Raw genomic sequence first — 15003 nt, forward strand, 5'->3', positions numbered from 1 at the left:
AAGCACAGATGAACAGCACTTGGTTTCATCAAACACTCACTCTCTTTGTTGCATTCTTCAATCTAGTATGGGAATATATGCAAGCTAAATTCACTCATTCTCACCAACATCCAACCATGGAAAATGAGTGAATCTCTACTTGCATAAGTTACCAAAAGGTGGAAGTGACCAACCAAATGCTGTAAAATATTATGTGTATAGATCCTCTGTACAAACTTCCTCCAATTTATTACCATCCCAAGATTGAAAAACAGACATTCCAAGACAATGTTATTTAGCATGAAGGTGTACCTCAAACAACTGTAACATCCTCAACCCATGCTCTTCTAAAATGTATGATGAGGCAATCCACCAGTTTTTCTTCTTTGGCTAAGATGGTACCACCAAACTCAAATTCCTAAACACTACACAACACAACATAGACTGTAGGTACTTACAAGGTGTAAGGTTACAAATTTACAAGCAGTCCAGATACATGTAATTTCTGCGTCGATTCAGCTGTAGAAGGCTTCCATAGGTGCGGTCCCAAACACCAATGAAAAGTGATTCTGTGTCAGGGCTAAAGGACACACCAGAGATCTCCCCAAAAAAATCAATCTCCTGCTCCTTTTCAAACCCATGCTTTGCATCGTAAACATGCACGAAGTCGGCTGGCTCTGCCATCGCCATGAACTGCCCGTCAGATGTGAAACGTATTGAACGTATAGCTCCAAGGTTGCCTTTAAGAACAGCAACAGATTTTGACAAGTTCCGAACATCCCAAACACGACATGTTTTGTCTTGGTTCCCGGTAGCAAATATTTGCCCATTAGGATGCCATGCAGATGCAAATGAGAAATCCAAGTGTCCATGCAAAGGTGTGATAGTCTGCAAGCACAACCGAAATTAAAATTAGATATTCACAACTTTTCACATTTGCATATATTCAAGAGAGTCCTTTTGAGAAATATAGAACGGGAACCTATAACATAGACAAACAGAACATGCCAACCTTTCCTGTTTGAGAATCCACCAGTAGTGCTTCTGGGTTGTCTCCAACAATTGCAAGTAGTTTCCCATCAGGGCTTAATGAAGTATGCTGCAGACCGAAAGAAAACAAATTCATATTACCATTTATGCCATTTACCAATAGACACTAAATCATATTTTTCCAACACTATCAGCAGGCATCCACAATGCACATCAAACATGAATTAAGAACATATAAATAGAAACTGACAGGGACTAATTATACTGAAAGTAAGATAAAGTTCAACCGGAAACTCTCATTTACAAAAGAAGAAATTGAACAGGTAATATAGACAGAGGGCAGAGCGGATATTGAGCTGAATTATCACACTCTTCCCTCCCAGGCCACCTTGCAATTGCACCCCTACTTATCTCATCATTGCGTAATGTTCCTCTCCAATCACTTGCTGCCACATTCACACTTGTTACTTTCCTTCCACCACTTCATCCTCAATTCAAAACAGCATCCTTTCCTCTCTTCTCATACACATATATGTCTCCTTCACTCCACCTTCACTGGTCCATTTCCTTTTTTCTTCTTTCTTATATACATGTGCAGAAGGCCCATAGACACAATTACTCTCAATTCTCTCTCCCTTTTAAACTTTAACCATACGAATCTAAAGATTATGATACAATTTTGAATTTGTGAGGAGTTTCTAAGACAGATGTAAAGCTGAAAAATCATCAGGTCTTAAAATTGAAACCAAATGAGAGTTTCTTCTTTCTTTGGTGCAAAAATACTTTTTAGGCTGCTCATCCAGAAATGACTTCTTAAGTTTTAACACCAAGTTTAAGACACACAGAACCCAATTCAGCCTCAATTGACCAGAAGAGGGTATTCAACATTAAAGTTCACATAGAATAAATTTATTTTGCAAGCAAGCTGTCCAAATTCAGGCCAAAAGATGGTCAAATGGTACCAAAATGTTTTTTCCCAAAGACACTTGGCCAGGCAGTCAGTACGTAAAATAACTAAAATATATTATCAAAGTTATTAGAAACAGAAAAAAAATAGAATGAAATTATTAGAATACTAAACAAGGTTTCAAAAACTGAATTTCTACAAATTCTTCACAGAAACTAGATTTCAACTAACAACCGGAGGATATTTCTATTATACAAATAAAATTATCAGACCTGCCTTTTAGGAAAAACAAATGTTAAAGGTGGCTTACAATTACCAAACAGTTCAACATAGTTCAACAGGTATAATGCTACAGTTAAAAAGCTAGAGCAGAACTTTAAAAAGCAATAAATAGGTAAAGAAAAAGCAAAAAGAATGTATCAAGTTAGGCATATGTTCCATATCTAATTGTAATCCAGCATTGGTCCTTTATAACGCACAACTCTGTTTTTTCCCCTTCTATCCCCTTCTCATTACTTAAAGCGCAAAGCCAAAGTCAAGCCAATTCAAACAACAACCAATCCTTTTTTATTATACAAAGTCATGCCAATTCTCAATTGGTCAAAAATCTGAGCATAAACCAATAATCTTATCATATCTACGCAACAAAATAACAATAATAACAATGTCACTATTCATATCTATAATTTAAAACAAGGAAAATCAAGTGGAAGTACTTACATTTACTGGCCAAGGAAAGGAAAAATGCTTTGAAAGCTGAAACCTCTCCATATCAAAGTCTCTAACTCCAGAGTCATTGTTAGAAGCCATGAAATGAACAGCTCCGCTGATAGATTAATCAATCGTTAGTAAGAAGCCCTATTTGAGGGCTGTATACAGTTATTACTAACATCGTATTAACAATTTAAGACCCCAAAAATATCAAGAAAGCAGAGAAGAAAGACCTCGGATGATCATAAATCTCCACAGCATTTGTGATTGCATTGTCCTCATATGTAGTTCGAGTACAAAAACTAACTCCAGGCCGGTCTAAGTACTGCAGGACATTGAGATCAATGGAAACAAATTTAAAAAAATTGAGGATGACTTCATATTATTTCCATTTTATCAAGCAGTTTCAATTAATCATATAAAAAAATAAAATCAACTCTATCTCCAAAAAATCAAGGTTAACATCTATACTGTATAATAAGTTAGAGAATTAAAATCAATATACTAATTTGTGCAACAGAAGCCAAAAAATTAAAAAGAAATGTTGTGCATTATATTTTCTGGGGCAGCATCACATACAGACATAGAAGAGTGGAAGGTTTAGTGCATCTGATGAATAATTATTTGCATTAAAATACTAATCATCCATAAGTAAAAAAGAAATACCTTGCAAATAAGTTCTCCTTGAAACCCTCCAGCAATCAACAAGTTATTACGCACTGCCAGTGTACTAATTTGTGTCTGAGTAAAACCTTCCAAGAGGCTTCCAGGATGTTTCTATTAGCAAAACACACATTTGAAATCTCAGATGCTTTGTTTCCAAGTGAAGTGTTCAAAAGAATCAAATAACCACGAAAAATGATTACCTCACACGGAGCTACATGCCCTGCTACATTCAAGACTTCAGAACTCTTAGAACTTAATGAAGACCAGTGAACAATTGAGTAATTTGAAACAAGATATACGTCATGTTTTGATGTTGACCAAACCAAATTCCTCAACTGCAAATGAAAAAAAAATAGAGGTTTCACATAATAGTATTGCCAACAACTGCTTAACATAAAGTTCCACAAGAAAATAGAAAAACAAAACATATATCCCATGTAGCAAAACACAGTGTCAGTTATCACAAAAGGTGTATAGTGAGGTACAAGTCATTCCACAAGAAAAAGATGATAACATAGAGCGCAGACAACACAAATCTCATTAAATCCTCACATGAACGGAAGTAAATAATTACAAAATCAACATACTTGGAAATGAAGTATTGTTGACTTCACAGATCTAGTGTTTTGCCAGAAATCATAATAATTTCCCCCTTTATCTGTTGCTTTGCATTCCTGTAGATGTGGAGAAAAAGGTAGTGTCAAACAATATTTTTAAAATGAAAAATAACTACCTAGACAGCTCCAAACTAACATATTTACCTTCTCTGACATTTCCCCAGATTGCGGTATATTTTCATAATTCTTGTATTGCTCTAGTCTGGTTTGTCTATATTTCTCGCGACTAATGGTCAACCTATCCCAAGGTATACCTTGGATATCCTTCCCCCTCCTAGCTTCTGCAGCAGTGGTATCTGTTATTCGGTCCTCCTGCATCCGGGAACCAAAAAGAGAGACGTGCAAGAAAATGAAAATATCATGTCAACGACCACATTGTACTAAGTTGTCCAATAAAACCAGAAGGAAGCAAATACATATGCAATTATACAGAGAAATGTGTGCACAAACATATAACATCGGATAGGGTTTCACAGTTAGAATGAGCAAACAAGGTTTTGTTTATGAAACAAACCAAAGGGTCATATTCGTAGTCGTCATCGTCATCTGAATCTGATTCACCAAATGCTCTGCCGCGAAAATACATGTCATCTTCTACCTCTGCCATTTCATTATCATCTGCCGCATAGTCCATTTCATCACCATGGTATTGAGACATGTTTCCTGATGCAGTTCGGATTTTAACAACCGATATCTAGCATTGAGATAGGGTACTAAGATGAGTTGGAAAACAACAAACTCTACCGCAGATGCTAAGCTTAAATTTTATAAGAATGCAAAATCCAAACACCAAATTCTTTGTTATAGTAGGCACTACGATACTATTGGTTCAATTTTACAGAGAAAATAACACCACTTACAGCCATTTAGCAGCAACAAGAACTTTAACCAAACCCTAAAACCAAATACTTTTTTTTCTAAAAAAATCCCATCTTGTCTCATTTAGATTCCAAACCTAAACTGACAAGCTAAGTGAAAGCAGGTAAAGCTTAAGAGCAACATAACATTAATTTGGGCAAATTTCAATTACCCCAAAAGGAAAATAAACACATCTACATACATAACATGAAAAAAAAAAATCTTTTTTTACTAGATTCAGAAATTAAAACTATAGTTTCACATGGTCCTAGAAAACAACATTCGAAAACCAAAAACAACAAATTAAACGTAGCAAACCGAAGACGAACTGGCAGCAAATATATGAAAAAACAAAAACAACATTTAACAGAGAAAAAGGATGATTGAATTATTAAAATTAAAAGGGGTGAAGCAATTGCAATTCATAATAGGATTGACGAAAAGGGGGTTTGAAAGGTTAAAAAAATCGAACCTTTTCAATCTAATTTCCTGGGTTCGTAAATCGAAGGAAAAATCAGGTCCTTGAAGTTGTGAAATTGTTGGATCTTAGTGATAAGGACCCGAACCGGATCTGGGCATAAAAATGGAGCAGGCAGGTTTTGCAAAATATATAGATTATAATAACTGCACCTGTGAGTCTGTGATTGATAAAATCAGATACAGGTTACTCTATGAGATTTTCTTTTCTTTTTTTCTTATATATTTTATTTTTAAAATAAAATAATGCTACTGTCTCCCATATCAATATGGACATCACAACCGAGTCACCCAGGATTTCACTCTCTTCTCAATTTTTAGTCAGGTTTCGAATTTTAATATTTCTTTTTATTTAATTTTATCTAATAATTATAAACGATGATAAAGCAATAAACAAATGCATAATTTAAACTTTCACTACCCAAAATTCTAGAAAGTCCTAGATTTTCCTCTGTCAAACATCAAAAAATATTTTTGAGCATTCTCACATACTGTGGTTAGGATTCCAAATGTTAATCTTTAAATCCTATTTACATTATGTTGGACTATAAATATTTAAATTATTTATATTAATTTTGATACCATATGTTTATTTAGTTTAAAAGCTTACAACGATAATATGTGTTTATAAATTTCAAAGCATGTCTTTAAAGGATTCAAAAAAAAGTCAATAGTGTTCAGAAAATTTCTCAAAAGAAGTATTAATAAGGTAGAACCAGACACTGGTAATTAAATTGCATGGACGATTATACAATCAAAGGTACAATTTTATTATGCTCAACCAAGCATTTGGTTCAAAGGATTTTTTTCATGTACTTAGATTGGAAATATAATAAATTAATTAAACCTGTGATATGACATGGATTCTAGATTTTACACAAAGAAACATGTGTAGGAATCTAAGAATTGAGCAATCTCCTTAATAATTGGGTAATTCCTACCAAACAAGTCAGTTAATTCCTTTGAAAAAAAAACAGTAAAAATGTCATTTTTTTTCCCTCTCATTTTGTATCACACAATATTCCCAAAATGGCTCATTTTTAGGTTACTTTCAATAAAATGTAAACATAATTATTAACAAATATGTTTTTTTTTTTAAATCTAGAAGAAATGCATCTTTATTGTATAAAAGTAAAAATATTAAATAAATTAAAATACTATATCTGCAAAATGTGAAAGTGGTTCATTTTGGTACGAGGGTAAAATTATACAATGTGTGTTTGTAATTGAGAAAGTCAAGGAAAGAGGAAAGGCTAAAATCCTTAAAGTGTGACATTTCATCAGAGATAGAGAGCATGAATGTGGGTTTGTGCGAGATGCATTCTGTAATCTGTAGCACCGCCGTCGCACCTAACTTTTCCGGTCGCCGGAGCAAAGTTCGGAACCCTAATCAATTACGCGCTAAATCCTCTCTGCTCATTCAAAAGCAGGATACCCAACTCGCAGAACCCTTATCCGACTCCGTCTCCGTCTCCCGCCGCCTCATTCTCCTTCGCCATGCTAAGAGTTCCTGGGCAAACCGCTCGCTCCGCGGTAACCAATCTCCTTCCCAACTTTCACTCTTAAACTCTCAATCTTTGCGCAATTACTGAGTGAGAACATAGCCTTCTAACAAATTGGAATGGAAACGGAGAAAAAGTGTTAATGCTTCCAAGTAGAACAACTGGTGGGTTTCTGCTTAGTGCAATTCCGTGGTCAAACTCTCGAACTTATTTACCTTACTCGTTTGAATAATGTCTGTGTTTTGGGACATGCATGCTCCCAGATTCTTGGAACACTTTTTTCTTAACCTAAGTACTGTTTTGGGTCCATGCAAATGTACCAATTTTTGCTTTTAGTACGTATTTTTGTTTTTTGGGTTATGATCCTTGATTCTTTGTATGTATTGGGTTCTTACTTTGACTTTGTTTCAAACTCCATCTAATGTTTTCGCTGTGTCACATCCGTATTCTTGTAAGGTGGGACTTCCACAAAACCTGGTGGAGTAATGTAAGCGATTTTGTAACAGAAGGAAAAAATTAAAGGTTTTAATACGGATTAAACAAAAGACATAAAGGACTTAAAGCAAAACGTGTTATATTTGCCGGAGGAAAGGGATTTTTAAACCTTTATCTTAAGAATTTGAAAGGAAGATAAATGAAAATATGTTTTTTTTTTCCAGACCATGATCGGCCTCTGAGCAAGTCTGGGAAAGAGGATGCTGTGAGAGTTTCCCGCAAGCTCCAAGAGTTGGGTTGGATTCCTGAACTTATATTGTCTAGGTTAGCAATTTTGTGGCCCTTGCTTGTGTTGTGGCATTTGAATTGATGCTCGTTGGGACGAACTGCTGTTTGAGTTCTGTATTGATTTGTTGCAGTGATGCAGCGCGGACTAAGGAGACACTTAAAATAATGCAAGAGCAAGTGCAGGAGCTGGTGGAGGCTGAGGTTCATTTTATTTCTAGTTTCTATTCAATTGCAGCTATGGATGGGCAAACTGCAGAGCACCTTCAAAAGGTTATTTGTAGATATTCAAAGGATGAGATACTTACTGTCATGTGAGTATCTACAAATTCTAGACTTTTTGGGTCTAAATTTTTTTGTCTTGGCATTTGAAGGTGGAGATTGATGAATGTGGCTACATTAGAAATGTTTGATATTTTTCACAAGCACAACCTATGGATAGAAACATTGTAGTCATTTTCAATACTTTCTTTGATGACATATTTGTAGATTAAATTTGATATACTTAATAAATCACACGTGGATTTCAAATTCAGAAAGTCAGTAGAGTCACATTTTACATTTTCCCTTTTCAAAACCATAATTAATTGCGTTGAACTATTTGATAGTGTTTTTGGACTTCTTCCACAATGAGGATTGAGATTCACATGACTCGTCTGTTGGTTGAATCTGGGTGGTAATTGTGTGTAGGTGGTCGTTATCTCAATCATGTACTATAGAACCTATAGCTAAAAAATAGAGTTAATTTTCAAGTATTCTCTAAGGGGCCTTTATTTATTGTGGGATAATATCTTTCAATTTTCTTTTTAAGAAACAAAGTTTGATATTTACAAACTAAGATTGATGAGTTTTGATGGATATTTGATCATTGAGTGGTATGCAGGTGCATGGGACATAATAGGGGGTGGGAAGAAGCAGCATCAATGTTTTCCGGGGCCTCTGTGGAATTAAAAACATGCAATGCTGCACTGCTTGAGACTGCTGGAAAATCTTGGGACGAGGTTTCATTTCATTACCTTGCATGACACTGCAATTAGTGTATTTCCTTTCAAGACTTTACTGTCTCCCATTAAATATTAGGTGCCGTCTTTCATTGTTTACCCCTTTTTATACTTCTACGAAGTTATTATACTAAATATTCACTGGGGACCACACAAATATTTTATGGACTCGTCTTTTGCAAACTATTATTTGCTCTGATTAACTTCTATTTATTGGAGTTTCAAATCAATATGAAGTAATAAATTTAAGGTTAAACCATTTTCTGTACAAGTAATTAAAGCGATTGTATGCATGGATAATATTCTGTATGTTTCAGCCATTGGAATTTGATGTACACAATCCTTTGTATGTGGCCAAATATTGGCCATGCAGTGAGGGTTTTAAGTAGGTTTATGCCAAATCCAAGTCAATCTCATTGGGAAGCAGTTAAATGGATTTTTGAGGTATCTACTATGATGCACCACATTGAGGTGTATGTATTTTGGTAAGGGAGAATTACATGTACAAGGCTACATAGATGTAGACTTTGGAGGTGAAGTTGATCACTGAAGAAGTACCACTACATTTTCACTGTTGGTCTACAATTGTTGGTTTGACATTGTAGATGCAAAAGACAGTTGCTTTACCTACTATAGAGGTTGAGTATATTGTAGTAACAAATGCCAATAAAGAGTTTATATGACTTCAAGGAATATTAGCAAAGTTGAGATTCATCAACTAGAAGATTTTTGGATAGAGATAGTCAGAGTGTGATGCATCTATCAAAGAATTTCAACATTTTATTTTATAGCAAAGTACATCTGTATCTGTTATCCCTTCTTCCTCAATTATTTGCTTGATGGTGAGTTGTTAACATTTAGAAAGATCCAAGGAAGTAAGAACCCAACAGACATGATGTGAAAGATAGTAACCATTAGCAAACTAAAGTTGTGCTCCAGTTTAACTGGCTGTTAGAATAACAAATTAGAGAAGGTTGCTGCATTGATCAAGATGTGAAGACAAATTGAAATTAGTCTTCAAGTGGGATATTGTTGGATGTGTTTATACAACCCCTAAAATTGAATGAAGCGTGTCATTCTTTTGTTTAGTTAAAGAAGGAAATTGGGTGCATAAAATAGAGTTATATGAGATTTCTCCATGCACGTATAAATGCCTCGCTGCTATAACTACTTATTTCCATTCCAAAACCGATAAAGATTTTAATGAGAGAAAAACTTTAGTAAGAAAAAATATTCATTTATTTTTTTAGTGTAATTGTGTTGAGTGTTTGTAAACATTATTTTTATTTTTTCCCTTTTTCAAGTAGACGAACTCTGTTATTAATTGTGTTATTATTCTGCATTTATCATATTTCTCACAAATCAGATTATAGGGAATGTGCATAATTTCTCAACAATGGGTAATCAGTTATTACTAGGACCCATAATCTTTAAAGTGGACATACCCCAAATTCCATGGAGAAGAAATTGTGGTTTCCCATTAAATGAAGAAATGACACCTTATTTATGTGTCTTTGGATTAGATTTTGTGTATATTGTAGATGTAGTAAAACTATTCATGATCTTCACCTATCTACATACTTTTGGGGAATTCTCTTCCCTGTGTCTACCTGTTACTTGGTCTTGATGATCAATCACATGTAAAACATGGTTAACTTTGTTTCACAATTGGTTTAAGAGTAAAATAATGCGATTGTATACAATTGTTGACCAATATTTATGACAGTAACGGGTAAATATGTCTCGAAGTGGTTCAGTATCATGAAACTATTGAAATATTTAATGGTGATTAACTTTGCTTCAGAAGTGGTTAAGAGTAAATGAATGTATGTATATAATTACCAATCTTTACTTGTGGTACTAATGGTTAAATATGGCACACAAAAGGTTAATAGTGTCTTCAAATTATTGAAATATGTAATGGTAGTTAACTTTGTCTCACAAGTGGTTAAGAGTTAAAGAATGTGATTGTATACAATTATTAATTTATACTTCTGGCACTAGTGGTTAATATACCTTACAAATGGTTGATAATGTCTTGAAGTTATTAAAATGTCTAATGGTGGTTACTGTGCCTTACAAATGGTTAATTGGGTCGGGTGGATGCTTTAAATGGGACGTTCTTCTTTTTCCTTAGTAGAGTTCCTTGATAGTCACAAGTTGCTTTTACCTGGATGCAGTGTTGCTATTCACTGAAAGTGTATAGTTTTTCTCATGTATGATTAAGCATCCTTCGTAGTTCATAAAATTTCTCGAGAGTGTTTTGTGGGGGAACACTATTGTTTCACTTGTGGAAAATGTTTATTTTTCTTTTGATTGCTTATAATTAATTTTTGGGGGTTAAGTGACTCTTATTGATTAGAGGTTTGGGATATCTGTAATAAAATCTGTGACATGAATGCTGTATGGCATGTTTGTTTCTTAATTAAAGCAGCCTAAACCCCATATGAAATCAAAGCTTGTGTCTTGGTCAGTTGAGTTCAAGTGGGGTTCGAGCTGTTTCATGGGAAAAACAAATATGCCCATAATAGTTTGGGAATTACCTTTTAAAATCAAACTTTTTTATAAAACTGTTAGTTCTAGATTCCTAGTAACTGCGGGCATGATGAAGAAAGCCTGTTCCTTGTGGTCATCATCACTTCCTGGAAATTACTCCTTCGCTAAATCTGATGCAACTGTGACTCATAATGTGTTGACGGTGTAACCCAAGATAGTCAGTTATTGCTTCCTTGAATTTCCACAAAGTTGTTTCCTATAACTAGTTGCTATTATGCCTGACACTTGCCCCAAAAAGAAAAGCTATTAATAGAATTTTACTCTGGAAACAGGCGAATTTTGTTCATTCACCACACTGCTCACTTTATAAATTTCAAAGTATGTTATAAAGTGTCAATTCAGACTCTAAGCGCGTCGTATACTTGGACGATTATCCACAAAGCTTTAGTTTTTAATGCCAGGGTGGTGGCAGGAGGTATAAGTCTGAAAGTTTTGTAACATTATTGTAACCCTTTCCCCACCCAGAAAGAGCTTTGGAATGGATTAGAAAACTCTTTGATAGGTGTGTTTTGACCTTTTAGTTTATCTTCACAGGCATAAAAAGAGGGAGGGGGGCGCGCCGTGCAGGGAGGGAACCTTAATTACTTGCATACCTTGCAGCAGTGCAAGACTTTCGTTCAATTTTATATTAGCTCCCAAAAGATAAAAATATTCAGTTTTGCAGTGACAAAAAGATGTGTATCTAACTTTGTATCTTACAGGCATTTGCCGCCGCAGGATTTGGTGGATGGAAGCTTCAAGGCATAGTAAAGCCAAGTAGCTAGCTTGCTGTGACTTTCCTGCTGGGTAAACTTACAAATAAATATGCAAGAGGTTGGAAGCGTCAATACTTATTCAAGCAAACCTAAAAGGCCTCAGTTAGGTAAAGGCTACAGTACTGATGACTTCGGAAAGTATATACTGGAGGGTATGATGCCAAAAGCTTCAGTTAGATCTGTTTAATTTAGCAGCTGTGATGTTTACATGGTGATTCAAGATGATACATGGCTGAGGATAATGTGCAGGATCTCAATGGTTCATATATGCTGCTTGGTATGGGTCATTTGTTCATTGAAGTGAACTTATGCTGCTCGGTGGTTGTTGATTCATACTCAACTACAGGTTTCCAAAGAAAAAAAAATAATAATGCTTCTGTAAATCATATGCTGTGAAAAGAAAAAGCATTACTTGTTACTTTTCTCCCTTTTTACTCCGTTCTTCTCTTACATTTTGATAATAAAGACTGAAAATCTATTTTGAAATACCAAAATGCTATTGGTTAATGATTTTCAGCAACCAAAACGACAAGAATTCCCGGCCTAGATTTAAATTGAAGAACGATACATTTTATCAACTTCTGCAAATTTCCTCTTGTGGAGATTACTTCAAATGATAGATGAAGGGTGGCACTCTTGCTTAATACTTTTTTATCAATAAAAGAAAACATATATTTTTCAAGTAAAAAGCATACAGAAAAATGATGACAATTATATCAGTATATTGTTGCAGCGTTTTTAAATTTATCTACTGCATTATGAGTATTCTAATCAGATAGCTTCGTTTTTGCATATCGAGATGCCCAGCTGGAAGAAATGGGTGGGTGGCGAGAGAGGCCTAAAATTATATCCCAAAAAACTGCAATTTCATTGCTTAAGAACTTGTGTGGTCAACTTTACCTCAATTTTTATAAGGCATTATTAACAACTTCTGCAAATACACTCTGCTATGTATAATTCCTTGAACGAAATTGCTAGCTGAGTCATATCCATCCACATGGATAAGATTCCCTCTAAAAGAAATGATTAATCAAAGCTCAAAACCAAACAGTAATTACCTTGTTCAATATGTCAAATATGTTCATAAAGATTCCCCAGTAGTCATTTTGCTCAGATGCTTCCTCAACAATCTGCATCAACTAATAAGTAACCAGTTACTAATGTATGATTATGGCATTGGTTTATGCTTCAAACAGATGAAAATTCCAAGAGGACCCTCTTTGAGAAAAGGAAAAAGCAAACGATACCCTTAAATTGTACTGAATAATTCGACTGAAAAGAGCATAATTGGATAACCATGCCATCTTTGTATCACTTCTCACCCATATCCTCCACATTTAGCTTTGCCAGTTCGTATTTTCTTGAAAAACTTAAAATTGATCAAATTATTCTTAAAATAAACAAAGAGAACAAAACATGACTAGAAAAAGATAGAGCCGAATTCAATACATTAGACTGTTTTCGGTATAATTAGTCAGCGCGACAATTTAGCTGAAAAACTAACTAAAATCTAAAAATGTTTGTCAAACTAGCTAAAATTAAAAAATGATTAATTTGGCCTTGATTAATTGTTGAATCAAATCTCAATATTAGGTAATTATATATTTTCAATTACTATAAATTGATATTAATTTATTTTAATATTTTTATATAAATTAAATTTCACATAATATTTGTTTAAAATTTTATTCTTCATTATATTTTAAAAGTTTTTAAAATCAAGGGTTAAATATGTTTTTGATCTTTAACTTTTCAGTGAAAAATTAGAAATAGTTCATTTTTAAAATTTTGGTTCAATTTAATCTTCCAACTTTAGAAATAAGTGGATTTAATCTTTTGAACTAAATTGTATAAGGTTTATTTGATGTTTTAAACACGTTTTTGAGATGAAATGTTTCAAATTGTGTAAATAACTCAAATACGGTCATGAAATCCGTTTAAAACGTCAAATAAACCTGATAAAGTTTAGTTAAAAGAATTAAATCCACACATCTCTAAAATTTAAGAAATAAATTAGGCCAAAAATTTGGAAACTAATTCAAAATTTTACTGAAAATTAAAAAATTTAAAACATATTTAATCTTAAAATCAATGTTAATTTGGAATAAAAAGTTCAATAATTAACAAATGTAACGTTAAGTAGTCATACAAAAATGTAACAATAAAACAATAACCTACGGATTATACAGTATATAATATATATAATTATAAAGAGGATTGGACATTATGATATTTATTATTATTTTAAAAGATAAAATAATAAATGTTATTTAAATAAACTGTTTTGAAACGTTGGTATAAATAATTTTTTGAAAGAAAGTAAAATCTATAAAACATTTAATTATACAGCATAAATATAATAATCTGATCAAAAATTCATCTACCACATATGATAAGTTACAAAACTTGGATCTTACCTTTCACTGCATTCCCAGAAAAGAGATTGCATACAAAGAATCAGACAGCCAAATCACTTTTCCTAAAGTTCCAATAATCAACAATATTCGTTTTCCATATTGTTTTTGTATACACCTTCTATCTTTAGTTCTTCTGCATCAAACCAAACGACACTAAGTGTTTGTTTTTAATTGCTATTATTTATTTTTCTTTAATGCAAACATTTTAACTATTATTACATCGTACAAATACAAGTGTGTATTATTTTCGATCATACTTTTGAAAATTTTAATTTATATTTATATTTTCTTAAATAGCAGATAATTTGAGACAAAGAAATATTCAAAGAAGTGACAAATCAATGCACAAAGGCAATATCATCATTTAGATTTGTAACGAGAAATAAAACAACAAAGATTGTTGTCACAATGTAGAACTCAGAAAAGTGTGCAACTTTTAACCTTTTAAAAATATTTAAATTTTAGCCTATATATTATGTAAATGGTAACTTTTTATTTTTATATAATTAAAATTTATAATAAAAAAATTCAATATGTAAATTATCTTCTAATTCATATTTGTAGTAAATAAAAATATTTTAATATATTATATTTATTATTTATAATAACCAGTACTAAATCTTAATTTAAAATATTTAAAAGAATGAAAATCAAAAGGATAAAATAGATTAGCATAAAAGTAACAGTTTAAGATAGTCCAAAAAAGTGTTTAACTAATTGTAAGCAAATGTATGACTACACAGAATAAAGATCTTCATCTTAAACTAAGTATTAATGATTTTTAATTTTTTTCATTAAATGGCATTGAATAATTTAATTAAAAGTTAAGCTATTGATATTTTAAAAA

General features: G+C 33.0%; 2 protein-coding genes across 4 annotated transcripts; one reads left to right on the forward strand and one right to left on the reverse strand.

The window, feature by feature from the left end:
* Window positions 1-165: 165 nt before the first annotated feature.
* Window positions 166-5479, reverse strand: LOC124848626 (putative WD repeat-containing protein C2A9.03). Of its 2 annotated transcripts, none has more exons than XM_047326352.2 (10): window positions 5201-5479; window positions 4385-4533; window positions 4015-4182; window positions 3841-3927; window positions 3454-3588; window positions 3254-3364; window positions 2821-2912; window positions 2597-2702; window positions 992-1078; window positions 166-867 (listed from the first exon to the last, which is right to left on the reverse strand). In XM_047326352.2, the coding sequence occupies exons 2-10, from the start codon at window positions 4526-4528 to the stop codon at window positions 457-459; spliced, it is 1341 nt and encodes a 446-aa protein (XP_047182308.1). In that variant the 5' UTR covers window positions 4529-4533; window positions 5201-5479; the 3' UTR covers window positions 166-456. The 2 variants fall into 2 exon arrangements, with proteins under 2 accessions (XP_047182308.1, XP_047182306.1); XM_047326350.2 differs by having other exon boundaries at window positions 4385-4564.
* A 941-nt stretch (window positions 5480-6420) lies between these two features.
* LOC124848646 (Phosphoglycerate mutase family protein) lies at window positions 6421-12157 on the forward strand. 2 transcript variants are annotated; one of them, XR_015779744.1, is made up of 6 exons: window positions 6421-6738; window positions 7367-7466; window positions 7562-7741; window positions 8311-8428; window positions 11686-11891; window positions 11989-12157. XR_015779744.1 is itself a non-coding variant. In XM_047326381.2 (5 exons), the coding sequence occupies exons 1-5, from the start codon at window positions 6501-6503 to the stop codon at window positions 11746-11748; spliced, it is 699 nt and encodes a 232-aa protein (XP_047182337.1). In that variant the 5' UTR covers window positions 6422-6500; the 3' UTR covers window positions 11749-12157. The 2 variants fall into 2 exon arrangements, 1 of the variants encoding a protein (XP_047182337.1); XM_047326381.2 differs by having other exon boundaries at window positions 6422-6738; window positions 11686-12157.
* The last annotated feature ends 2846 nt before the right edge of the window (window positions 12158-15003 follow it).

Source organism: Vigna umbellata, chromosome 5 (assembly GCF_029865625.1).
Source record: "Vigna umbellata cultivar VRB3 chromosome 5, Vumbellata_1.0, whole genome shotgun sequence".
Classification (NCBI taxonomy): domain Eukaryota; kingdom Viridiplantae; phylum Streptophyta; class Magnoliopsida; order Fabales; family Fabaceae; genus Vigna; species Vigna umbellata.